This window comes from Podarcis melisellensis (genome assembly GCF_964234715.1).
Source record: "Podarcis melisellensis genome assembly, chromosome: 1".
NCBI classification, from domain to species: Eukaryota; Metazoa; Chordata; class Lepidosauria; order Squamata; family Lacertidae; genus Podarcis; species Podarcis melisellensis.
In genome coordinates, this window is record NC_138528.1 from 47,386,877 (window position 1) to 47,414,512 (window position 27,636).

Below are 27,636 nucleotides of genomic sequence, written 5' to 3' on the forward strand. Positions count from 1 at the left end.
GTTCAGACCAAAGAGTGCACCTTCCTCATTTAGAGAAAAGGGAAACAATAAAAGCAGCTGATTTCAAATAATATACCTGAAAGTTGCTCTGTGATGTTTGATGGTTAATGAAAAGGTTTTAATGTGCAGTTGAAATTCTCTGCTCTTAAACAATAATGTAAACCAGCCTGTTTAATTATATATGTCAAACACTCACAAACCTTCAGAACAGAAATCCAGTTTTTTTTTTATCAGTGTCAGCCAATCCTCTCTGAAGCTGGCCTCTATAGCACAACCCATGCTTGGTTTGAGTAGATTAGCTTCAGGAAAAGAATAAAAATCAATTAAAGCCATCTTTTCCACTATAGCCCCCACCCAGGAGACAGAGGCCAGTTCAGACCAATTCAGCTTAGTGGGGTTGGGCACAAGCCATTATTAGGCTGCAGCAGATCTTCATCTAGATGAACTTTTTTCATGTAGAAGATCTCTCTCCTCTTCAGTTTTGAAAAGGATTACACAGTGTTACATAAATTGAATAAAAACGAAGAGGCAAGCACTGGAAATTTGCTTTCCATTTATTGACCCTCCTTGCTGTCTATATAAGGAGAGAATGGGACATAGTAGGGAAATACTATGCCTAAGTGGTCTAGGTATGGGACCTGAACTACGTCATTTTCTTCCTCCGTGCTTACATGTCACATGTTGACAAAACTGGGGGTGGGGGGAGAGCTCCATGAAAAACCCCTTATTTCTACTTCGTTATGGATGTTTCTTCATGCCTGGTCACAGCCATATTTCCTCCAATCTGTTTCTATTCTGGTGCCAGTTTTTAAAGAACCTGGAAGGCTTTTTCACTGTTTGTTCCAAGCAAATGGGCTGTGAACATAATGATATCACAGCACTGCGTAGCCAGTCGGGTTTGGCTACAAGATGTCACTAAGTGTAAACCAAGTCCTCGCATTGTCCTGCATGAGGGAGGAGAAGGAAGGAAGGAAGGAAGGAAGGAAGGAAGGAAGGAAGGAAGGAAGGAAGGAAGGAAAGAAAGAAAGAAAGAAAGAAAGAAAGAAAGAAAGAAAGAAAGAAAGAAAGAAAGAAAGAGAGGGAATACATCCCTGCTGCCCTGACAGCAGGGCCAAGGGTCTTGCCTTGCAGGGTTTTTGTCCACCAGTGCTGCAAGACACTACCCTGTTTCAGCCTAATAGTTAACAGATGACTAGTTGTGGGAGTTTATGAACAGGGGTGCATGGATGTGGTCCTGTTGTTTTAGCTGAATTCCCTCGCTGCCGCCTGCGTCCTTCTGACAAAAAGGTGCAAAGATTATCAAAAGGCGGGAGCACATTTCATGGGGTGTGAAAGTATTCATGAAACATGTTCCCACATTGTGGCTCAGCATAAGTTGCCAGTCAAATAACTGGCTTTCTTATTATTCCTGGAGAAAATAAATGAATAGTAGCTCTTATTATAGAATATAAATAATAATAGCCTATGATGACAGGGATGCACCATAGTTTCTGTAAAGTGAACTTGTGATTTTACAATGCTATAGTTATCTGTAAAGTAATAAATAAATAAATCAGCACTATTGCTTAAACTGCCTTACAAGCAGTTTCAGTGGAAAGCCCAGGGGTCTCTGTTTTGAAATGAGAGGTCAGGCTTCCTAGGGACAGCTCCTTCAAGATGATCCTCATTAAATCATAAGGCTGAAAGGCTTCATCTAGTCTTAGTCCCTGCATGGTGATTGGACTGAACAGGCCAAAGCTAGCTATGAAAAATGTTTATTCAAGCTCAAAGGTCTGGCTCCAGGTTCTTCTGAACCTCTTCACTCTGGCAGGATGCAATCACAAGAACAATGAAGGAGGATAGGGATGGGGTGGGAGCACGAGAAAACAGCAGGGGGCAAGTGAGATAGCAAAGGAAGCAGGATGAGTTTCATCAGCAAGAGAGTAAAATGTCACATATTTTGACATTTGGAGGCAAGTCAGTGCTTTTTTTAGTGTTTTGATGAAGACACAATACAGGATTCTTTCTTTAATTATACACAAAAAGAACAAACTCCTAATATTTTTTCCAGTTTGGTTTTAGCCAAAAAGATAGTAGGTAGAGTTAACATCAGGGCATATTTTCTTTTCTGCCTGACCAAATGCTTACTTCATTTGAGAAAGGATAGCAGACAAATTGGTGGAAGCTTTATTTCATTCTCTAATTGTGTGTGGGTAGCTGTGTGAATTAAAGACAGCTGGAAGAACCCTATGACAAAAAGAAATGTACTTCCTGCCTGTGTTTTATTTCATAATGAGTGCTATTCTGAATCATTCTCAAGCTTCTCTCTTCATCTGTTTTTGTCTTGTGTGTAACAAGAGGTGCCTCAGCAATAGAACCGTTGTTAAAGTGTCTGGCTGGAGGGTTCACTCCTTTGCCTCACACTTCTGCAGCTGTTGAACTCCAGTGCCTGACGGTAAATAAGGCCATATTTCATGTGTCTTCTTGGAGTATAAGAACAGCAGCCTTGTAAATCCAGATTCATTTGCTGGGGGGATTTTTTTTTTTAAAGTTCTTTATAATAAACACAACCTCTTTATCTTAAATGAATATGAGATGACAATTATTTGAGAACTTCCTTAATCTGATATGGGGAATATTTATTCAGTGATTTGAATATTTCAACAGTGCAATCCTATGCAGCCTAATCAGAGGTCTCTCTGAGTTCAATAAGACTTACTCCCAAATCAGTGTGCATAGGAATGCCGCCAGAGCCCTCCCTACTTTTGTTTTCCACTATAATCCTGCAGGTATTTGGTAATCTGAATAATCAGGACTCTATGTTTTTCGGTAACAATCTGGTAGATCTAACAGTCTCAGAAAAAAGTTCTATTAAACTGTGGTGTATACATTTTAAAAATAAAGCAGTCTAAAGCCTTTTCCAGAGTTTACAGGAACTCTTTTCCTGGTTTACAGGAAAATGACCATTTATAATTGTTTCAGTTTTTCAGTTTGCTGTTATCTCCATTTAACTAGTGCACTTTGAAAGTCTTACTTAGATTAGAGGTTCTGTTCCTTTTTTAGGGTTAGTTTGATAAAAGTCTGAATATTTTTGTTTGTTGCTTTAGAAGCCAAAATGTGGCTGTATTAAAATGTAAAGAGAAAATCAAATTCATACTCCCAACCTGTTGAACCACCTTGTGTTATAGCATACTCAGAAGAGATCAAGAAGGAACAGATGTTTAAAAGAATGTATAAGAAGGGGAAATCATAAGCACCTGACCTACATACCACACAACACAGATAGGTCGTGTGATGAACCATAAATCCAGGAACTGCTCAGTGTGTGACAAAGGATACTGATGAAAATAAGGGTCTGGCTTCTTTTGCGTGGATAACTGCTTATATCTCTTTTGGGGCCCTTCCTGTTGGAGGACACAGACCTGTCCTCATCCTCTGATTCATTTGACAAGTCCTTTGCAGTACAGCTATTTCCACAGCCGTGCAGAAACCAAAGACAGTGAGGACCCTTCAACCAGCCAGCCAGCTATCTCCTTCAGGGAGGCAGAGCTTACCACACCCCAGGTCTGCCCAGGCTACATTAGGCTTCAGTTGGTTTTAGCTCCATGCAGAGACATCTTCTGTGGCTGCCTTAATAGGAGAACGTCTTAGACAGCACAGGTCCGCTGGAGTTGTCCAAGGTCCTGTTCTTGTTTGTACTCTGCTTTGACTTGGATTGGACACAAAACTGGACAGGCCCTAGGAAATTTAATCCTTAAGAGGCTGAAGATCTCATATCCCATGACTCTTAGTTCTGTAACTTGGATTCACTTTCATTCCATTGCTCTGATTAAAAATATGCTTCTTATGACTTTACTTCACATAAAAATGTGCGTGGTCTTCTAACACAAAGCTTCATACTTAAAATGCCCCCTTCTGGATACTAACTAAATTTGTTTTGACCGACTAAGTGTGCTGGATTGGATCTTGTCCTGTCCACCTTCAGTGCTATCTAAATTTCCTCGTACTTTTAAAATGCAACATTTTAAGGCAATATTTCATTTGTTTCCAGAAAACTAAAGCTATAGGTAAGTGGTCTTGTAATGTTCATTTAATTTTCCAGTTGGTAGGAGTTTTATTCCCATGATTTATGTTGCGCTTTATGGCTTAATTTTGGAACCACAACATCCAGACCATAATATTACACATTTGCCAAATGCCTCTAACATGGCACACACATAGGTTGATCTACTTTCAAGTGAAGTTAGCAATAAAAAGGCATATAATGCACTTGTCAGATAACTTACTTTTTTTCAATCTCTACATATAGGGTATTTTGATCTGTCTTATAAACATACTGCTCAGGTGTTGTATCTAGGATTCTTTCTTGTTTTCGTCCAGGTGCATATACTTTCCATTCAGTCAGTTAAAACAAATTTATGGCACATACCAATATATTTTGAGACTGACACTACAAACCTGTATTTCTGAGAGTCCTAGGAGATCAATTTAAGCACCCACATTTGGTGAAAAATGCTGATCTATTCTTTACCTGGGATATCACTGACTCCTAAAGCATATGCTGCTCATTTGAAAAATGTGCACCTTCTATATATAGTATACAATTCACTAAATCAGACGGGTTTAGAAACTGATTGCCAAGGGAACTACAGATATGAGAGTCTCCAGAGTGTTTCTGACCCACCCAATCATCATGTTCCTGGTAAACTGAATGCTATTAAGGCAAATATCAGGGCAATTTTATACATGTCTTCTGAGAAGCACACCCACTGAGTTCAGCAGGACTTACTCCAAAGTACATTAGTATAGAACTTCAGCTTGAGAGGTAGTTTTTCTTTAAGTTCAATATACTTGACTTTAATCTCAATATTTTGAGTAGTATGACTAGTTAGTACTGATGAAAGGTTATAGTGCATAGTCTTGCTCTTCTTCAGTCTTAGTGTAAGTATAGCCAAGACTTCCAAATCCAATCTGATAACTAAACTCCCTCCTTCCTTTTGTCCACATTAAGAAAAGCACTCCTGTAAAACAGCAGTGTCGGATCTCCAATAGGATACTTTCCTGGGCTCCAGTTGCTGACATTAACTTGCAGTCCGTTTTGTTTTCAAGGGAACTGTGAATGGAATGTTTGGCATTTTAACCTCAGCATCATCTCTTTTTGCTTCATCATTTTTAGCACTCATGCAGTGCAAGCCTATGCATGGTTACTTAGAAGTAAGTCCTAATACGTTCAGTGAGGCTTTCTTCCATGTTGGTGTGCATAGGAACAGGCTTAAACTGCAGGTAGGTCTGCACTGGATCTCAAGAGATACATCTGATCAGTGGCGTAGCGTGGGTTGTCAGCACCCGGGGCAAGGCAAGTAATTTGTGCCCCCTAACCCGTGGATTTGCACCCCCTAACCCTAACCCCCAGATGTTGCGCCCGGTGCGGCCGGGCCCCCCTGCACCCCCCACGCTACGCCACTGCATCTGATCAAAGGTTACTACCTCCCACATTGAAAAAGAAACTGTTTCAATTATCGCTGATACATAGTTATCCAGCCTTTCCTTTAAGTGGCAAATCATCAAGACTTCATTATTACATCTTACATGAACTTACCTTCCTATAACTTAAAACTGTTATGTTTCTGTACATGACAACTGCAACAAAGTCTTCCATATATTTGCGAGTGCATTTGTAAGCAAGTAAAGTTGTTAAGCCTGAATTTTTCCTTTTATTTTTCATCTGATTCTAACACTCTTATGATTTTGATTACCTTTTACATTCAGTAGTTTATGTATGCTTTTGTGAAATGAGAAATCTAAAAGTGCTTCAATATTTATAAGAAAGATAATCAAACTCTTCTTTTCAGTTTGTACCATGTTCTATGCTGCATGCATTAAACATTTTAAAATGCAAAGATTATACTAAAATACATTTTGGTAAATATCACCGTGCAACACCATTTGCTAAAGATTCTTCCGAATGATCAGAGCAAGCAAAAGCATTATTTAGCCACAAGGGTCTTATAGACGTGATCCATTTGCTGTGGCATTCCGCCTGCTATTGTATACTCCAAAAATTGGTCTGGAAGAAGGAAGTTCATTCTAACACCCATTTCTCTTCAGGGGAGCTTACCTCATGTTTTGAGAACTGGGGCTTTTAAAACGTCACTTATTTTAGATGTAAATTGGTTTCAGGATTTTACATAAATACTCAAAATTGATATGTGCAGAAAGATACTGCATAAAGCACTGGAAGGAAAGCATTTCCTATCAAATTACAGCTAAACCACAAATCTACTGGCTTTTCAAACTGGCATGCTACTGTGAACGATTAATCAACCATAATTTTAAAGACAGAGACAATGAAGAAATATCGCTGGCCATCAATATATAAACCTTTGTTTCTTGGCCGGTTTAGAGAGCGATTGACAAGAAAAAGTGATAGATGAAAGGGCTTGATGAGGAAGGTTTCTAATGAACTTCCTCCTGAATCATCTCTGTCTCTAAAAGGATGTGCCAGCACACCACAGAAACTGAAGCAGGAATGAAAGAGGAGCTGAAATCTGTCAGGAATGAATGGGGTGCTGAAATTGTTCATTGTGTTCCCAGGGCTCAGTAAGCAAGTTTAACCCTTCTTCAATGGATGGGTTTGATTTGTGTACATACAGTGGTGTGCTGATGTTTCCTGTGCCTTTGGGGGATACATCAATTGGTGTGGCCTCTGCCAAATCACGCAGCTGTGACCAGCTAGCGGGCTGCCTCTCTCTTTCTCCTGTTCAGACTGGTTGTGGAATTTAACTCATTTTACACTTAACTTTCCAGGAGAAATCTGGAGCAACTTCCCTCCCTGCAATTTGCCTGTGAGTTTTCCCCCTCAAGGGAGTAAGAAATCTTTTGAAATGAAAATGAAGCAGGCTTGCTGGTGGCTATATAGTTCAGTCTTTGTAGTGCTGTGGTATGTGGGAAATTGAGGGGCAGCTATTAGTTCCCCAGTGCCTGAACTAGGAACATTTGTGAGCAATATTTGGGAAAGAAAGAACTGTATTTATTCCCCCACCCCCAAGCAATCACTTTGGTATACTACAGGGCAATTTGACAGTTTCTAAAGAGGTGCTATCCAATCATTGAATGTAATCATAAATGAGGGTATCTTGAATAAATTACTGCACTTGGTGATGACCCGCCCCCCCCCCCCGCTGCCACCATACTTGACTCTCTGTAAACTGCTCAGAGATTTATATAAATAATACTACGGCAGCCAGGTTTCTTGCTGGAGGATTCTCTGTATTTAAACCACTCCTACTCCTTAATTCTGTACGCCAAGGTGGGTAGGAGTTCTTAGAAAGTAACAGAGAATAGTAAATTGTTGTAACTCTAAGTTCACCGTTGTTGCTACTTATAGATGGCTTTCCACTCTACGGCAGTTCAAGTATATCTAAGGAAACTTCAAGTTAACATTCCAAAGTGCGGTTCTATTTCCCTCTTGAAAGGTTATAGGTAAGGTTATAAAGGTAAGGTTATAGGGAGTTGTAGGTTACAGTATCCTCATCATTTCAGTCCATTTTGTTAAGAAGAGAAAGCTGTCATAAGCAGGGCATGTCCAATGAAGCTGGTCAATCAAAGTAATACTGAGTTCAACAGGGCTGATTATTATAACCACTGGTGGTGTGGAACATGCTCCAGAAACATGGCCATTTACAGAGAGTCATCCATGACTGGACCTAATGGTCAGGGTTACCTTTATCTTTTTAATCAATTACAGTAAACCCACAGTGAGATCATGCCTTAGGCCAAAATCGTGTATAGCCAAAACACATTGTGTGCAATGGCAGGTGGGATTGCCAGAGTCTTTCTTCCTGGATGCCCACCTTTTTTCTTTTCTTTTTTGAAGTTTTCCCCCCAAGCGTATGAAGCTGAATGTGCACAACTTAAATGTGCTTAAGTTGCCAGTTTACTGTATATGCTTTGAGACAGTTGACATTGACCTAGGTCTCCAAATCAAGCAGTCACTATTATTCCTTAAACTTAATTTTTAAAAAATTTGCCGGAAATAACAGATTTACAACCACTCTTCTTTGGGCTACCATTCCAGCTTCCTAGTCCTTTGAATCCTATCCAACTGATATGAAGTACAAAGAAGAGAGAGAGAGAGAAACCAAAGAAGAAAAGCAGAAGCAGAGGGAAGAAGAGTAAGAAATGAGGGGAAATAATGATCAAATCTCCTTTTTATTTTAGGAGCTCATTTTCACAATTCTCCAGAAACTTGTAACTTTTAGAATTGAACATCAGGTGAATTTAATATACGTACTATAAAATATTTATTTTATTTTCTAGCAATATCAAACACTTCTTCCAAGCACTGCTCAATATTGGAGAGTTTTCATTTCATTTCAGTGTTGGGAGGATTATTCTCACAACCACTAACCTAGCAATCCATTCATTGTATTTCTTTGGGAGTGCCCAGATGGCTGATATGTATCCAAATATTAAACGATTTAAGGTAAGAATTAGATCCTGCGGATAAGGTAATGTTTATGCAATCTCCCACTACTTTCCAGACTGGTGAGATGACAGGGCAGTGCCAGAACATATGGGATAAATTAGCCTGTGGCTTGTCACACTTCCAACAGAGATCATTTGTAGTCAACCTCAACCTCAAGAAACTTACTCAGGGACGAACAAATTCTCAGTAAAACTTTCTGCTGAATTAACCGAAGTTGCATATCAACAGCAGACAATTTAACTAATGTTTTTAATCTTATTTGTTCACTCAGTTTTAATTGTAGATGGTCTGTACCGGGCCTGATTAGTTTGTGTATATTTATTTATTTAGGTATTTTTTTTTTCTGCCTTTCAGGGCTGGAAGAACCCCCAAGGCAATTTACAGTTAAGATTATATAAACAACTTTAAACCGTCCAACCAAAATACCATAGATAAAAGCAGAAGTAAAAATGATAGATAAGCAAGCGAATTCAATTAAAATCTGTTTGGAATAGGCAGGTTTTAAGGGCCTTTTGAACACAATCAAAGAGGGGGTGAAACTCACATCCCTTAGGAGGGAGTTCCATAGTGACGGGGCCACTACCAAGATACAAACTTATAAATGAAACAATCAGACATAATATTGATCATCTACAGCAGCCACGTCCAATCTGGAGCCCTCCAGACATTTTAGACTACAATTCCCATCAGCTCTAGCCAGCATAGACTGTGTTCAGGGATAATGGGAGTTGTAGTTTAGCCACATCTGAAGGAAACTAGACAGGGAAAAGCTACAGATCTATAGATTCTTATTGCTGTGATTGTTTTTTAGCACTTGTAGATTTTAGAAGCACTAGCAACTAAATGTACCTTTATTTATTTTCAGGGTGGTTTACAATGACTAATAAACACACAGTGAAAGTAAATACTAAAAATAATTACCGGGGGAAGGCAGGGGTGGAGAGACCAGATGTTAAAAGCCAGGGAGCAAAAAAGCACCAACACTTTGAATTGTGTTCAGAAATTATAAGAACTGTTCATTATGAGAACAAATGTTTAAGGATTAGTAGCTGGGACAAGAAGCTGCAGTTAGAACTGGATATGGAACAACTGATTGATTCAAAATTGGGAAAGGAGTACGATAAGGCTGTATATTGTCTCCCTGCTTGGATAGTGTTCTCGAAGCTACCAGCATGAGTTTGACCAAACTGCGGGAGGCAGTGGAAGACAGGAGTGCCTGGCGTGCTCTGGTCCATGGGGTCACGAAGAGTCGGACACGACTAAATGACTAAACAACAACAACAAGCTGAGTTTAATTTCTTTCCTCTTTCCTCCTTGTCCCTTTCCCCTTGTGTGTTGTTGTTTTTTTAGACTGTAAGCCTGCAGGCAGAGACTGTCTTGCTTTTATTGACTGCATGCAAGCCACACTGGTAACCTACTTGGTTGAAGAGCAAGGTACAAATGCTGCAAATAAATTGACCTGAAGCCACTTACAGACATTGAGCCATAATAGATAAGGGGCTAATGAGCTTAATCTTTCTCACACAGCCCTATTCTTATTTTGAAATCCCATAGACACCCCCTGAACATTACAAACTGGAGAGTAACTGCAGGATGATGGCATAATTAAAGAAAGAAAACAAGGCAGCAGCCAGCTCACCTTGCAGGGATGGAGAATGCAGGGCCTTCTTCAGGAAGGCCAAAAGGGGCAATAAAACTGCTTGTCTTTCTTTGCTGGTTTCACCAACGCTGTCAGCTTTGTAGATGTGGCAAGAATTCTGTTTGGCAGTCACCATCTTCTGATGCTATATGATGACCTAGAACACAGTTCCCTTGTCGGCCTGTGGGTGCCAGTATACCTGCCAGTACCTCCTATGGCAAACACACAAAGTCTTGAATATCCCCTCAGAAATCTGCAGTGCACAAGGTCAGATACCCACCTTTCCTTCTGTTCTGCACAGAGGAGAGGTACACAGAGATACTCTGTGAGCTAGCACAACAGACCATTTTTTCCTCATTGATGTGGCAGATGATGCGGGGACATGTCTGCATCCTTTGGTGGTCCTGTTTCTTTTCTCTGCTCTTTCAGATGTGGCAGCCATTTTGTGACTGGCCCCCATGTCACGTTCTCAAAATTCTAAATGTGTCCACTGGCTAAAAACAGTTGGCAACCTCTGACATTGGATCATTTCCAGGAGACTCTGTCAGACTTTGTGTTTCTGAATGTGTTCAAAACAACCTCACATTGAGCATGGCATGGTGTTTGCAATTAAAATTAATTTCACCACAGAACCATCTAGTAAAAAAAGCATTAAAAACCTAGTATCTTCTGTGCAACAACCAGCAAATTGCTTATGGTGGCAAGCAGGTCTAACAAATACCTAAAAATCATGCTCTGTTTTATGTTTCCATCCCCAGGAGGTTTTACTGACACAAAACATAAGCTCACATCAATACAGGACCTTCAAGGACGGTGTGTAAAAGCCTCTTGGAAAGAAGTCATGGCAGCATTTGCTCCAGCGCTTTACGAAAAACATATGAGTGCAGCATAATTATTAAGAGAACGACAAGGGAAAGCTTCTCTCTGGTTATGGTTGTGGGGACAGTTTAGTTCTGAAAACCTTGAAGGGCACATGAGTCATGCTTTGGGGCTGAATTTGCAAAGCAAAGATCAATTCCTACATTTCAACAATATAAAAAACAAAGCAGCATCAATGATTTCATAGTCCACTACTGAAAATTTTAATCGCACACTGACATATTACGTTTTGTGAATCATATGTTTTGTGCAATACAGACAATTTGTAACTTAAACACATGCAAGTTGCACAATTTCAGCTTTACATGCTTGATGGCCGGCCGGCTGAAATTGCACAAATTAAGCACATGGGAGGCAGAGAGCTTAAAAGATCTCAAGTCTGTTTACCAGGCCCTGGGAGGCTCTCGTTAGTTCTCAGATGGAGAAGCCCTGCACAAAAAGAGCTTTTAAGCCTTCTGCGTGTTTAATCTATTTTTTGTTCTCGCTTAGCTTGGTGAACTATACAAACTATAGTTATTCTTTTTCGCTTTTACTTTAATGGACCAGATGAGGCTAGTTCCCAGTGGTTCAAGGTGTTTGCAAACATCTTTTGAAATGGAAAAAAGAAAAGTGACAGTGAACCAAACAGCTTTTAAAGTTTCGTTTTCACTTTGGTTATTGTCAAACACACATCTAGTTTTTAGGTGTGCTTTTGAGGATCCCTTGAAATTGCATCTAGTTTTTTTGTCCATCATCTGGACATTAGAAGGAAGGCTGCAAAAGCCGTAGGCTGAACTGACTCAAGAGCTATTCCAAAGGGAAGGAAAATATGCAGTTGGGTGAGGGTTCATCAGAGCAAGTGGGGCACTGTCCCACCAAGCTCAGTCTTCCCTCAGCCTGCCCCAACTTGTCTGATTTCTTAATTACAACCTGTCCAAAGGGTGGAACTGTCAGCATTTTCCTCCACAATCTCAGTGCAGTCCTTGTCAAACTCAGCCGTGAAATGGACGGGAGCAAAGTTAGAATTAGCTGCCTCTACCTGTCACAGGGTCTGGCTCTACTTCCTGCAACTGTCCCATCTTTCATTTACTTACTAGCGTGGAATAACAATGGTTAGCAGTGCTAAGTTTTGTTGGACGAAATTGTAAATTTTGGTTCTTCTCAGCTTCTCAGTTATCAAATCTTAAATTCATTTCTGCAATCTATAATTTTTTTTAAAAAAGAAAAATCCTCATGAAAATTTGTAAGCATTTTAGAGCAACTTTTTGCAAGCAGCTTTGACTAAGACACATTATTGCAAGCAATTCCCTCAAGTGTTTTTTTTTAATGTTGTTTGCACTACTGTGTAATGCAGAATTTCCCCTACACACTATGATTTTAGACGTGAATTGCATAATTCAGAGAATTAGGAAAATATATATATATATATATATATATATCTCACAACTGTGTCTTGGTTCACGTGCTGATTCAATAACTGTGAATCAGGTAGCTTTTCATAAAAATACAAACAAAATCAAATTTATCTCCTATTCCCTAGTGGTAAGCAGGGACCTTTCCCCCTTCTTCTCCTTCCCCCTGTCAGACAGTGGGACTTAAAGAGCAACCCAGGGCTTGAACTTTATCAGGGCTCTTTAAGTCCTGATGCCTGACAAACAAGAGGAGGGGAGGAAGGAGAAAAATGCCCTCTTCCCACTTTCTGCTGTTGTTACCATCACCATGCCCCCTTGCCAGTAAATTAAAAATGAGTGGGTACAGTTCTCTGTAGTGTGTATGTATATATATCTATAGTCAAACGAACATCCTCAGCTTTTAAAATCAGTGCAGGATAAACTAGGGCAGAGTAAACAAATACAGTACATGAAGCACAGCTTTCAGCAATGTGTAATTGTATATGTGGAAAAGCTGGAATACACTGTATATGTAACAGACGCTACCTAAGCTTTAGCTCAGTCAATGGTGCAGTTAGGTAATTCTAGACTTGGAACTTAATGGACTTAAGGGGGCCCCTCTCCCTAGATTGGAAATGTGTATTATTTCAATTACTTCAAAATGTGGTAAGCTAACTGCTGCATTTGGGGCTCCTTTTGTTGCATGGGACTCTGGATGTTTGCCCCGAAGTGCTGCCCTGACAGCGCAACTGAGCTCAGTTTGGTTAGAGAGCTTTCCTAAGCTTATTCAGACAGCAAGGACTGCATAGTTTCCTTACTCCCAAGGTTCACGAGTTTCCCTTGTGGGCTAGCTGAGTCTACTTAGTTCTCTGAATCCTTTTTTTACATATATAAAAGAAAAAAGAAAACCAGCCTTGGGGGGCTTTTACAGAGCTCTTTCTGAGTAGCGATTACTGTCCAGGACTTGGACGAGAAGCAGAGAAAAACTTTCAGCTTTTGTACAACCTGCTTAGCCATTCAACAAAAGGTTCTCCTTTATCAAACACACACATTTCAACACAAAAAAATAAAAGATTTACAAAACTCAGTTCACCTCCAAACAAAAGAGAAATCATGCAAACATTCCTTTTTGTATTAGATTAGTTTGTAAAACTAGGTATTTATTTAAATTTTGGTGCTTGGGTCTGGTCCAGCAAGCCACTTAAGCACATCTTGATTTCATCTGCCAGATACATTCCCTTGAAAGCAATCCTAGACTGTAAAGGAGAGCAAGGAAGCCCTATAGATTGAATAAATTCTAGACTGTGGCTTTTGCCAGGGCAAAAGTTTAGTGACATTTTCCTTAGCCACACCTCTTAATAACATGCAGGAGGATACTTATGAGGCGAAAGAGGGTGCCTGCAGAACAATGTAAGCATGGAAATAACTTGCTGTGGTAATAATCCACCTTGGAGGGGGGGCTGCAAGAACTGCTTTTGTGGTGGTGGTTGCTGTACCTCTTACATCTGTTTCGACTAGTGAAATGCATAAATTGGTTTGACTGGGCAGACACAATGGAATTCAGTGACTTGAACCATTTTAAGTTGTATGCTCTAACCATTGCCTTACAAAGATCCCTGATCCATTTTCATTCCTGTGCTACAGTTCAGATCTTGGCTAACACTCTCCTCTGGTTCAAATAGACCCCAGAAATGGCAACTTCTTATATAATCGTATCTGCATCCCTTTATCTGTTACTAGTATGGTGGGTTAATGTTGCAATTAGTTCAGATTTCATTGAGCTTTTTGAACTTCCTAGGAGAATTTTTAGAAAAAAGCTGTGGTCTTTCCAAGCTTTATCCAATGACTTTTTTTTAAGACATGGGAATTTTACCACCAGTCCTTCCTGCTGACAAGCTCACCCTGGCAAGTGGGGGGAGGACAAGTAGTGGGGAGGGCTCACTGGTGACAAGGGAAGCCTTGTAGACTTTATCCTTAAGGCTTGGACACAAATAAGTACGTATACCCCAAAACATCATCTCTTATCAGGGTGCATGGGAATTTTTTATTTCCCATGCTTCCCAGCCCTTTGCACTGGATAGGGAGGAATGGAGAATTGCAACTCCCATGTACCCCGGCAGGAAAGGATACTTTGGAACACCTGGGAGAAAACCATTTCATAAAGGGTCATACTACCACCATCAGCACTATTTACATTTTGTTAATGAGATATGGAAAAAGTGAGAGATGAAGAGATAGGGAAGAATAAATGATGAAAAAGTGAAAGTGAGAAAAGGCAAATGGCAAAATTAAGGGACAGAAAATGGGCAGACAAATCTAGTCACAAATTAAAAACAGGCCCCACGTTGTACAATGGTGTTAAAGAGGGCTCCTAAAGTCTAAAAGGTTTACTGAACTCTACAATACTCTTAGGATAATAATATAAAAACAATACTGCTGAATAACACCCTTAGCATGAAGAGCACTTAACAAAAAATGGTCAGACTGAAATGCAGAAGATGCCTCATTTTTCCACACACTGATGCAAGGGTTTCCAATCTGTATTGTGGGGAACTCCGGGGTTCCTTAGAAGCCTGCCAGCAGCCTGTCAATTAGAAGCGCTCAGTAATGGGCAGATAAACCTCCCTGAAAAACAGCTTGTCCAGCACTATAGATCTTCCCTTGCAGTGTGCAACTGTAGGGGAATGTGGACTGATTATGTTCTGAGCAGGCTCTCAGTTTCCAGGGGCCAAAAGTGAGGCCGCAGGACTCCTGGCTGGCATCCAGCATGATGTGCGTGCCTAATGCCCTCAATCTTTTGAAACATGTGGACATCAATGTAGAATATCCCTTGAAGGAAGAATGTTTGAAAAGTAACACAGCACAGTTGCATACATTTTAGATCACTGGTAAGTAAAATTCCTCTCTCTGGAAGTTAGTATAACAATCAAGTGCCCCAAGAAATCTACTACTCCCTGAGTTCAGTTCTATTTTCATTGATATCTGAACTGGTACATGCTTTCACAAATGTCACCGTTTCCAACAATTGGTATGAAAATCAGTCTGCTTCAACAATAGCTCAACTAGTAAGTGAAGATACAAAGGTGTTTATATGAAAGTAACTTCCGTACTCTCAATTTCACCTATTACAAGCTGTTTGTCTGACTCATGGCTATTTCCTTTCCTGACACAAACACATCTCCTTCCTTTTCCTCTATCGGCAGGATATAGTAACTGGGGGTGAAAGTGAACTACTCCTTACTCATACACCACCACCAAAACAAGCAATTGACTGGTGAATGAACCTGACTGCTGAAAAATGTACATATGAACTAGAACTAGATTTCAAAGAGATTACTCAGTCTTAAAGGGCAAGGCTTGCGGCTCTGACAGAAAAAGAACTTTTAAACCTGAACATCTGGCCTCATTACACTGGAGTCACTGGAAAGGAATATAAATATGAACCTTTATTAGTAATTTAAAGTATTTTCTGGACCTTAAAAATGTGGTTTAAACCAGAATTTGTGTACTAATGCAAATTTTAGGTGACACATTTAGATCCACGTTTGAGGATATAATCAGCAATGTGCAAATCCAGGCTTTTGATTTGTCCCTTTATATAAATAACAATACTTACAAAATTAGAATTTCAAACCCAGGATTCTCAAGCATCAGAGACTTTGAGTAAGACTCACTAGGGCTTACTTATCTTTTCCCTTGTTCTCACAATATACTTGAAAAGTAGTTCAAAATCTAACTCAACCCTTTGACCAGCCATCCTTGTCTTCAAATTGTTGAGCAGCATTTCTCAAGAGTGAAAGCAGCAATAAAAGAGCCACTGAATAATTGGATTCTTTTCACCACTGAGCACTTCAAGTTTACAAAGGCACAGAAGTCTCCCACTGCAGTGCTCTTGGGCAGCTTGGCGATCTCCTAAAATGATATAAGAGGTGCAGTTTCCCCTCCACCCAAGTCTCACCAAACAATTTTCAGTACTTGTACGGAGACCATGAGATCGAAAGAGACCAGGCAATAGAGCAGCAATTTACATCAACAAAGGGGATTTTGATGCACTCCTCCGAATGAGGCAGCATTACCATGTTAATAGCTTTTTCACTCTCAGCCTTCTTTTCCCTAGGACGCTGGAGACTTTTGCAAATGGAGAACAGTTCCGCTTTCCATTTTAACTACAAACAATAGCAGAGTAGCTCCTTAAACTGCATCAAATAGCAGTCACTGAAATCTCTAACTAGCCATCCTCTCCTGCCGTTTTTATTAACCACCAGGCCCAAGGAACAAAAGGGAGAGAAAGCAACTTGCAGTTTTAACTCTATCCCCACCTCCAAATCCCCTAGGGATGGCAAGAGGAATTGCCTGCAGAGCCACTAAATCAAACTTCTTTACTATGTTCTGTGTGTGCCTCCTTCCTGTCACCCACAATTCAAGAGGATTCAGGTATGTTTTCTAGTATTGGTTTGTTTGTGGCCTCCTGGTTAACAGAGCTGTGATGGGATCTCCCCTCCCCTCTCCCCTTAAGCTTCATTTTTCAGACAGCTGTTGTTCTTCCCTAGTTCCCACACTCATCCACTTGTTCCCTTGTCACATACTTTGAATGTGTTCTCCTCCTGACACTGACTGCCTCACACAATAATACACAATAATGAATGAATGGAAATGTTGCCTCTGCTGTCAGACCGTGGAATACAGCCCATTCATTAGCACTAAAATGTTCTTCTGCCACCAGCGTAGATATCATCCTTTTTACCTGACACCTTTCAAGAAGCTTCCTTTTAGGGGTGGGGGTGGGGGAAAGTTTTCCCTTTTATGCTGCTTCTCGCAATCTTCTTAGCTGGCTCAAAGAACCCTAATATGGCCTTGTCTGGAAGTTACTTTTCTCCCATTAACCTCTATGTGCAGGCATCAGGGATAGATTTTGGACTGGCACACTCCCCCACCCCATCATTATTTTTTGTTAACAAAACGGGTTGGATTTAGTAGTGCATAGAATAGACCAACTGAAATCAATGGGAGTTGACTAAGCCCAATATAAAACCTATATAAAACCTATATAACCTTCTGAACCACACCACTGAAGATAAACATGCAGCCTCTTGGTTGGTCTCCTGCAATAAATGATTGCAATAACAATAGGTGTAGCAATACTGTCAGGCTGTCACCACATATACAAGGCAAGACCATTAGAGGAAGATTCCACATTTATTCAAACATATATAAATATAATGATCTGGAACAAATATAATGATCTGGTCAAAATATTGTGCCAAGAAGATGCCATCTTGTTTATTTCTGCCTAGCTGAAGAGGAAAAAGTCTCTCAATAGGAAATGTACTTGATGTGTAGGTGATGCAAGAACAAATGTAAGACTTCTGGCATTTCAGTATGCAAAACTGACTCATGGTCTTACCTTGGAGAACGAACCCTGAATTTTCAATTCTGTACAGGAAAGATGTGAATGGTGCAATCGGGGACTTTGCAACCAGAAGCTGCAGAAACAAAGACAAAAAAATATATATCCTATTTTATACTGCTACTGATTACAATTCCAGTTCACAGAGAAAGCTTAACAATAGCAACCATCAAAAGTCTAGGCTATTTTGTAACAGCAGCTCTGCAAATACTACAGATGTGTACCACTTTTATTTGCAAAAAAATGTACCTTTAGCCCTTTAGATTCAAAATATTCATATTTTTATTCTCATTTAAGTCATATTTTCCAAAATGCCACACCATTTGAATATGCCCTTCCACTCTGTTGTATATGTTTCAACAGACAACAAGAAATGCTCCAAACATCTGTGTGTTCCAGCACAGAAGGAGAGAAGATAGACTATGGCAGAGCAATGAGACCCCACATAGAAATTTGCACATTAAGAAAGGAGCTAAGTCAATCCTTGTACCCATGATGGCTTTGGTTTCTTAAGAGTACTTGCTATAAAATATTCAATTGTCCAGGTCAACCCAAGCCCATACAACCAGCCCCCTATATTATGATTTGCACACGGAATGGTTGCTGGTAGTTCATGTGACTTGCTGCTGCCATTCCTGCAAAAACATGTCTGCAGCCCAAATCTGAAGCAGATTTCCTCACTCATTTCTGCCTCAGGAAAAAAAGGGAAAGGAACTGGAAAGCAATTTCCCAGTCTGTGGTTTTCACAGCGGCATTTCCAACTTTGTAGCCCTAAGGGCACCATTTAACAAGGCTGCTGATCCAAAGCACATTCTGGTTCTTTTCAGAGCTCCGTTTCAATTAAAGTGATGTCATACCCATTTCACCAATGCCCGGAAAATACACCAGACTTTACTACTTTCTTCATTTTTAAGTATGCATGGACAGAGACATTTCAAAAATATCCATACGGCCTGTGAACAGCACTGTCAGGGCCACTCTTCTGTTCCACAATTAAAGTTCTCCAGCAATATACCTTATAACCCTGCTCTACTTTGAGCTATGATAAAATCTGCCATTTCTTGTTGTCCATTAAATAACACAGTTCAGATGTGAGAAATGTATCTTTATCACTGCCATGCCAAGCGGTGGCTTGTTTTTGGAAGTTGCAGTCCACAAACCAAAAGGTCCCTTGACCCTAAAGTGCAAGTGAAGGTGTTCAGCTGTTCTGAAACTCCTTCCGTAGAGTTTTATGCAGTGACAAGTACCATATGGGCAAGCTGCTACAAAAGGAAGTACGAAGAAAGGAAGAAATCTTCATAATGGTATTTTTTCATGTGCATTTTAGGGCCATTGGACAACTGATGTTATACCATTTATATACTGGATGGGTAGGGGTGAGCACTAAAGAAATCCCGAAAGGTTAGCCACTTTCTCACTTTTTTATTTGGTTAGTGAATCTACATGGAATTAGTCAATAGACAGCCTGCTCCAAAAGATGAACAGTTAAAGCCCAGTGGAATATAACTAACAAACAAAAAATCCTTTGTAAACTGAACTTGAAAATAAAGGATCTCATAATTGTGCTCTGTATAAATCTAACAAACTCAGCTCTGTTTTATACGGATGATAACAAATGGACATATCCTCATTAAGTGGCAAAACAAAAGGCAAAGAGATCAGCACGGATGGCAGGATGGGGGGTGGTTATTGGGTTGTTCTTGTTTTTATATTGATTATGTATTTTGTGGTTTATATTTTGATTTTATCATGTGAACTGCCCTGAGACCTGCAGGTATAGGGCAGAATCCAAATATAATAATAATAATAATAATAATAATAATAATAATAATAATAGTGTTGGATTAATTGTTCTAATTAAAAAGCCATCAAAGAGAAGGGCACTTCCATCCTTTGCTCTGTATCAGACCATTTTAGAGTCACACAGATGTACAGTAAGTAGCTGAACCATTGCAGAAGAGTTCTCAGTGCACTGTACAAAGAGGTTGGGTCTTTAGCGTTAAGACCAATAGATGTTTTATTGTTTGCTAAGAATATCATGTGTCTATGGTTATTTTTGTAATTTGTGTGTAATCTGGTATTTGTGTTTTTTGTTTGTTTGTTTTTCTTGTTGTATATAAAAAAAATAATTTTAAAAAGACACAATTCCTTTCCAAGACTGAGCTCCATTTTTGCCCACTTACAACAGAATTCTTAGTGCTGATTCACATAGTTTATAAGGACACCTAGCACAACACTGACGCTCTTTAAAAACAGACTTTCCCTTTTTTAAAGCAGAGATGAATAATGAATTCAATTCATTATAAACTTTACAAAAATAAAACACAGTCTACCTGAAGACTTGGGGGGGGGGTGTGCGCGCGCACACACACACACAGACAAACAACTGAGGTCAGCATTTTAATTCCTAGTAAGATTGCTTGTTCTCTGCAATGTGAAGGATCATTCTACAATAGAAGAAAGTGAGCTGGGCACCGCTTAGAAGTACATGTGTAGAGATCCTTACAAACAACCTCTTATTCTTGCTTATTTATAACATCTGTTGGCCTGCATGTATCTTCCCTAGCTACTGAGGTATGAGGGTACAAGACAAACAGAGCAAAAATGCAGGTTTAGTAACCATTGTCAATGTTTTGCTTTGAGTAATGTTATGCTAGCAAAACCATCTCAGGATGTGATATAAACTTGGTGACCTGTTGCACGGTGGAAATCTGCAATGCAAGCACTTTCCCTTCCTCAGCATAAGTTATTCTTCATGCAAAGAAAAGCTGCTGGAGAAGGAAGGAACGTGTCACTTGTAGCCATGATGCAACCCCCAGAATTCCCTTTCCTGCATTTAACCTCATGGAATGATGCAACAATCTTCACCCCAAGTCATTGGGGTTGCCATGTACTCTGCTCATGAGGCTTCAAGCAGCAAAATTGTAAGGGGAAGTTCTGTTCTTTACTTACTGGTAGAAATCGGAATAAAACAAAGAACAATCTGTATAAAACAAAAATTTCAAACAGCGGACACATGGCATTATTGAAACAAACATAATAAAAAGCCCTTTTGTCTTGCATGGCTCCTCAGAGGAACAACACATCAGTAGACTCAACCACAATATTAAGTTATGCTATTGAAGTATTCAGATATGGCCTATGACAACCATCTCCATTTCATAGTGTTCCCTGTCAACTGCCTTGGGATGATATGGGGAACTTTAGTCCTGACAGTCCTTAAATGATGCCTAGGCAGGTGAGAAGAGAATGCAGAACAGAAAATAAAAGAAAAACATAAAAGAAAAAAGAATAGTGAGTGGAAAGGAAACAAGAGCGAGAGTGATAAATAAAGAGATAAAAGAAACACAGGCACAGTTCTTTTTGCTTTAGCAAGGAGGAAGTTCCAAGCAGTGTTCCTTGTGCTGCATTAGTCATAAATGAAGTGAATGGGAGGGTGAAACCACATCTCTCTGAGCAAGAAATCTTGGTCCCTATGGCAAACTATCCTGCAAAGTTTTTTTCAAGAGTTATGGCAATGGTTCAAAAAGTTGCCCTGTGCTTAGAACCCATATGTATGACTGTAGAGATCACAAAGAACAAAACCTAATCCTTAAATTTCACAAAATTAACTACCCAGTTCTGAATACTATTAGAATTTTTAATCTGCTATGAGATTTTAAAACCACAACTAGCATTATTATTATTAACAACATTTATAAGTCCCTTTCCCTTCATTCAGTTAGTTACTCTTTACTGTACTGTTAAGCCCAACTCTCTAATTATCCAGTTTGTAACTACATTTGCGTGGCAGAGCATAGCATAGCTGAAAAGTGAGAAGAAATGCACCGAATCAGCAATGTCATTCAACAAGGGATGTGATTATCTTAGAATGTTCAATTAGATTCATGAACTAATAAAACCACTGCTAAGCAAAACAAATCTTTCCTCCGATTGTGCCAAATGTCTGGGACAGGCAATCCTTATGCCAGAATATCCCTTCTTATTGTAGATGGAGAAACATTGTTTTTTCAGCTGCTTCAAGAAAACAGGAAAAGAGCCAGTGAGGAAAACAACTCCACTGGCTTTTGCATCAATTCAAGAAACTTTACTTTCCCCTGTTTGCTCACATCTTCTGTACCATGCAGGGGTTTAATCTGCTGTGCCAGTACCAAAGCAGAGCAAAAGGAAAAATATTGAACTTGGAATTCAACCATTCAACTGCTAGTTCTTATTATGATCATAGGAAGGAAGATGTATTATATATACAGATTCAAGCCATTGGTCCATCTAGCTCAGTACTGTCTACAAGGACTTGCAGAAACTCCTTGAGGTTTCAGACAGATATCCCTGGGGATGTCAGGGGTTGAATCTGGGACCCTTTGCATGCAAAGTGTGTGGCCTTCCACCAGATTCCCTGAGAACAGGGTATAGGTAACAATATTCACCCAAATACAGTATTCATGTTCCTAGCAATTAAATATGTGCCCAAATAGGGCAGCTTTGGGTACTGTTTAACATCACTAAACCCAAGCCATACCCAACAAACTTTCTATATAAACATTTTTGCCTTTAAAAGATAAATCACCAGGCAGATTTAATACAGAATGCTTAACCTCACTTGGAAGTTTACAATGCTCTAGGAATTCTGCTACTGTACTGGTCACTTCATTGCAGAAGTGCAGGAATCCTGACTCTGTGTTAAGATGGTCCCTGTAGTGGTGGTGAGGCTGCCTAGCTATTGTTCTGCACAAGTTTCAAAAATCTGTCTCAAGCTTTCATTATTGTTTTCTTACATATTTATTTTTCCAGAATACACACATGACAAATACAATCCCCACCGTGCATGTCCCCACCCTGCTTATTCCCCCCATATATGTAAAGTGTTTATACATTCAATGATTCACAGATTTCCAACACTTTGCTATTGTTAGCCTTGCTGCTGTAAATGAGAAAACCAACAAGTCCTTATTTTTTGACAGCTCAGCCTTTCCCATCATGAAAGGATAATACAGTGGTGCCCCGCAAGACGAACGCCTCGCAAGACGAAAAACCCGCTAGACGAAAGGGTTTTCCGTTTTGGAGGCGCTTCGTAAAACGAATTCCCCTATGGGGTTGCTTCGCAAGACGAAAAAAATCTTGCATCCCCCCGCGTTTTTTCCCCGCTTTTTCCGCCCTTTTCTTAAGCCGCTAAGCCGCTTATCAGGTGTTCCGCTTATAAGCCGCTTAACAGCTGATCGCTGGAAGCCGCTTGACAGCTGTAGCGCTAATCCGCTAAGCTGTCAATGGGCTTGCTTCGCAAGACGAAAAAACCGCTATACGAAGAGCCTCACGGAACGGATTAATTTCGTCTTGCGAGGCACCACTGTAATGCAATTTGAGGCTCTGGAGTGGTTTGTTGGAGTGTTATGTGGCTATCCTCTTCAAACATTTCTTACCCAAAGTGCTGGCCCTCTCCTTCTGCATCCTGTTTCGAGGGGTTTGCTGGCAAAGAAGGGATGCCATCAATGGCAGATTCTGCCCACCTGCCATTTGGGTGGGAACACTGGGGCACTTCTTGACACTGGAGGCTGGCAGGGATGAGCAGAGGCATACCTCCATTCCATCCAAACCAACTCCAGCATGGCAAACAGGGGGTTTTGATCACTTTGCCTGTGGCCATTGGTCTACGGAACTATACAACTTTTAGAAGACATCTGAAGGAAGCCTGTTTCAGTAAGTTTTTATATATAAATACACACTGAAAAATTGAGGACTTAACCTAGGGAGCTGATTTATGCTGAACCTATGCAATTTTTGACTACAACAAAGGTTAGCAAGGTATGCGACTGGCAGGAAGTGGGAACACCTGTCATTTATAAGACTTTGGTTTCTGTTCACTGAAGTATACAGCCTTAAGGTATTCTTGGATCCATCAATGCACCTGGATTGTCAGGTTGCTTCAAACTTAGCAACGGACGTTCATCCCTATTATCATAACCTTGACACCTATAATAAGCTCTATGTACTACTATCCCTTAAGGACTGTTTTTAAGTTGCAGCTGGATAGGAAAATAGTTCTTATATACCTCACATACAATCGCCTTCCCTCTTGGATTCCTTAGAATCAGACAATCTAACAGTTGATACACCATTTGTGCACTAAAAGTGATTACTATGTACACACAGAAGAACACTCAGCAGTTCTACATTTGGAGAAATCCTGATGGAGGTACAACAAAGCCCAAGCACAAACATTTTCCAGATGTTTTGCATTTGGTTGCCATAACCAAAAATTGGAAACTTTAGTTTAATACATTTCAAATCTGCTTCAAAAGAAACACACTGGTATTCTAACAATACACAATACTGATACAATTTAAAAGCATTAGATGAACCACCATTCATAAAGCTCTATTTTTTAAAAAGAGTTATGTTCAACTAAGTCATACTCAGAGTAGATCCATTGAAGCTGATGGACTTAAGGAACTGAACTATAATGAAATATTACACTAGTTCTAAAATTTCTCTTATAGGGACAGTCTTTTTTTTATATAGATGCCAAATACTGCCAAAAGACATCAATAATAGTAATATAGGATCCCAATTCCTATCTGCATAGCCCTGTGCATGGTTTCCCTGGTATGTTACAGAATACAGTTCTGTTTACACACACATGTTGCAATTCCCATTCTTTGTTATTTGCAACCTTTGCACAAATCTGTGAACCAAAGCAGAGATATGTAGAACAGATCAGGCAAGCAATGTGACTTGATGTGACTAAGAGAGATACTAAAGATTCATCTAGAACAGGTTGATGAAAGAGAGTCAAGACCATAAGAGTCAAAACCAATGCACAAATATTGATATCTCCAGAAAAAATATTTGCTTCTTTATAGGATTTAGGTCCCACACCTTCAACATGAGCTTATGTTGCCAGGGCAGCTAAATAGTATGAAACCAAAAAGGGCATCATCATCACCATACATATAAATAATAAAACCTAATAAAACTATTTATTGAATTTAGATACTGCCCTCCTTCCCAACTAAACACATTAAAACAATCAATCCAACAACTAAATATCCACAAATCTATGAATTAGTTTATCAGATTTAGAGAAAAGATCCTGAAGGCTTCTTCATGGGGTGTACAACCCTAGAAAACCTTACTGTTGCTTTTGAAGTCAATGCCTGGCATTTGTCTCAAGCAAAGAAGGTGCAATGAGAAAAGAAAACTAGTAGACATATTGCAGGCTCCACCTGATCTATTCAAGGTTATTGTACAAGAAAAGAAGGCAAGAGGGGGCTTCGACAATTCTCCTCCAGCAGCCTCATCAACAGGGATTAAGGAACTTTGACTAAGCAGCTGAAAGAATGAGCAATTAACTCCAGCGATGCAAGAAGAAATCAGCTAAAGGCAAATGGATTTGTCCAGTTTTCATCCTGTGGAAAGGAGTCTGTGGTGGTTCTCAATGGGGCTTACAGAGCCAAATTCACACAGCCCCAAGACTGAGGCATATATTTGCAGTCATAAATGGCATGACTGTGGTTTGTGTTCCTGTTCCTGTTCACTGTTCATCCATGAATGCCATGTTAGAATTTGTCCCCAAACAACCAAATAACACACTTATTGGTGTGTGCTGCAGTGGAAAATTTGGATCTCCAAAGCTCAGTATGTTTGAAGAGAGGTTTTTAATTAAAACCAGGTTAATGGGTCACAATTCAATAAAACTCTTTATAGAGCAGTCTAAATGCATCATACCTACCCCACAAGAAAATCCTGTCCAACGGAAGCTGTTTAGAAAGGGATTTCCTCTCTGCTATTTTATAGAACAGCAGCAATGGCTGCTTGGGGCACTTTATGAGAAGTGGGTCATAAATCCAAACCAATTAGTAAAGACAGTACACAGGCAGCATTTGTGTTGAGCATACATCCCACACAAGTACACTTCAGGAGGCAGGGATCAAAATAAACAGCAGCAACATGAAAAACATAAGTCACTGAAGTGGTCCCTTCTCCAGCAATCCATGACTACATTTCCTTGCCTTGCTTGTTTTGCCCCCATCTTAGTTTAATACATACAGAAATTATAGATTGCATTAAAGGTATTTGCATAATGCATATTGTTGAGAAAGTCCTTTCCCAGTACAGGTATTAACTTCTTAATCTTCCAAGTAAAATTCACTATTATTGCTGTTATTTATACTGGGTGGAATTGAATGTTGCGCTAATATGGTCATTCCATCATTACAAAACATTTCTGTTAGCCAGATGGAATGATCTCCTCTGACCCAGAATGCTGTTCTGGAGGTTCCCCCAACCCCCACTCCAAGCCAATTTGGGGAGTGGGGTGGGAGTAGGAGAATGGGGGAGAGCAAAATTGTGCTAGGGGGACTCATTTGTGCTGGCTTCTCCGAGCACACCTATTTAGTTGACTCTGCCCCAACTGTTTATTGTTATTCTACGGTGACCTGGGATACAATTGGATGAAGGGAAGTTTAATTCTTCCAATAAAATAAACAAATAGTGCACTACTATAATATAAATTTATTTGGCCACTTGTTTGGAATGAGATAAACTAAAGGATAAGATGCAGCCGCCACATTTCCTGATCAATAATGCTGATTAGGGATTCACACCAAGATAAAATACATTCATGTATCCATTAAATCCATTTTTAAGGAAGGACGTTCTATTATGTTATTACTAAAGATCAAAATGTCCATAGTATAAGCCTTATAAAACTTTTCCCTTTGTACTCTTTCAAAGTCCTCAGATTTGAGGACTTCCAGTGGCAGCCGGGAACATATATACATACATTTTGTTTGTCATGGATATATATTCTCTATCTGTGTTTCTTTCTTCTTATCTTGAGGAGTCTATGCATACATGCAGTATTTCTACTGAACAACAATATATATGTAAGGAAGTCAACATCTGAGACCGTGGTTCATAATAACCAGCAAGCTCTTCTGTAGTTCTTTCTCACAAGCTAGAAGTGTTGGGGCTTTTTTCACGTGATGACAGATTGACAGCCATGCTGATAAGCATAAAAGAAATCATGCCAGTGTCCCTCACCATCACTCTTTCACAAAGGGCAGTAGTCAAACTTTCTCTTACTCTTTCTCAACTTCTCACTTATACAACAACACAAAATGCAACTTAGCAAGCCCCAGACTCCAGCCAAGAAACCAAGAGATTATCCTACATCACATCTTAAAACATTTTCACCCACAGCACTGTCTACAAAATCATTTTAGGATAAAACAAAAACTCCACTGCCCCTATTCCATATTGACATACGCCCCCCCCAAAAAAGAGTAAGTCCAAGGTGAAAAGCTAAAGAAATAGTAGAGAACACACATTAATAATAATATAATAAATAATAAAATAAATAGTTGAACTGGGGCCTGATGTACAAATTCACCATGAGTTTCCAGAAGCACACAGCAAAACTAAATTAGACATTCCTTGGCCCAAAAACAAGATGGCTGGAAGAACATTTGGAAGTTGCCCCCTTGTATATGTGGGTTGTAAAGTAAGTACTGATGACAAGCATAGCACTGAGCTACAGAAAGCAATAATTTAATAATCACCTGTTCTTGCTCTCAAGCAATATAGTTCTCTTTGTAGGAAATGGGAATGTTGCATTGCTGTATCAGCTGCATTGCTGCTGGCTTACAAATCATACCTAGTTAGGGACCAACAACTCACAGAGACCTGGATTTATGTGTAATAGGAAGTCAAGGCTTATTAGCTTGTTTATCCCACTCATAACAAGGGAGTAGAACAGGAGCAATGGGGCAGCATGCAGCAGCATGTTCCTCATTCATGATGGTAAACTACAATAAGCCAGAAACCTGGAATTATCCTTATGTGTCAATGTGGAAAAGAATTAAAATTTTCACAGACT

At 39.7% G+C, this 27,636-nt stretch overlaps 1 protein-coding gene across 14 annotated transcripts in view; it reads right to left on the reverse strand.

Annotated features, from left to right (window-relative positions):
- Nucleotides 1-27,636, reverse strand: part of RAD51B (RAD51 paralog B) — a 366,487-nt gene that overhangs the window by 146,026 nt on the left and 192,825 nt on the right. For 11 of the 14 annotated variants that reach the window (XR_014165843.1, XR_014165845.1, XM_081901853.1 and 8 more), the window contains one exon: nucleotides 17,760-17,838. The exons of 2 other annotated variants lie outside the window; for them this stretch is intronic. Coding sequence is in view for 9 of the 12 variants with exons in the window: in XM_081901853.1 (XP_081757979.1) it covers nucleotides 17,760-17,838 (79 nt within the window). In the remaining 3 variants the exon portion in view is untranslated. Of the gene's footprint in view, nucleotides 1-16,016; nucleotides 16,268-17,759; nucleotides 17,839-27,636 lie in introns of those variants that run through there. One more of the 14 variants, XM_081901850.1, reaches the window with a different exon arrangement.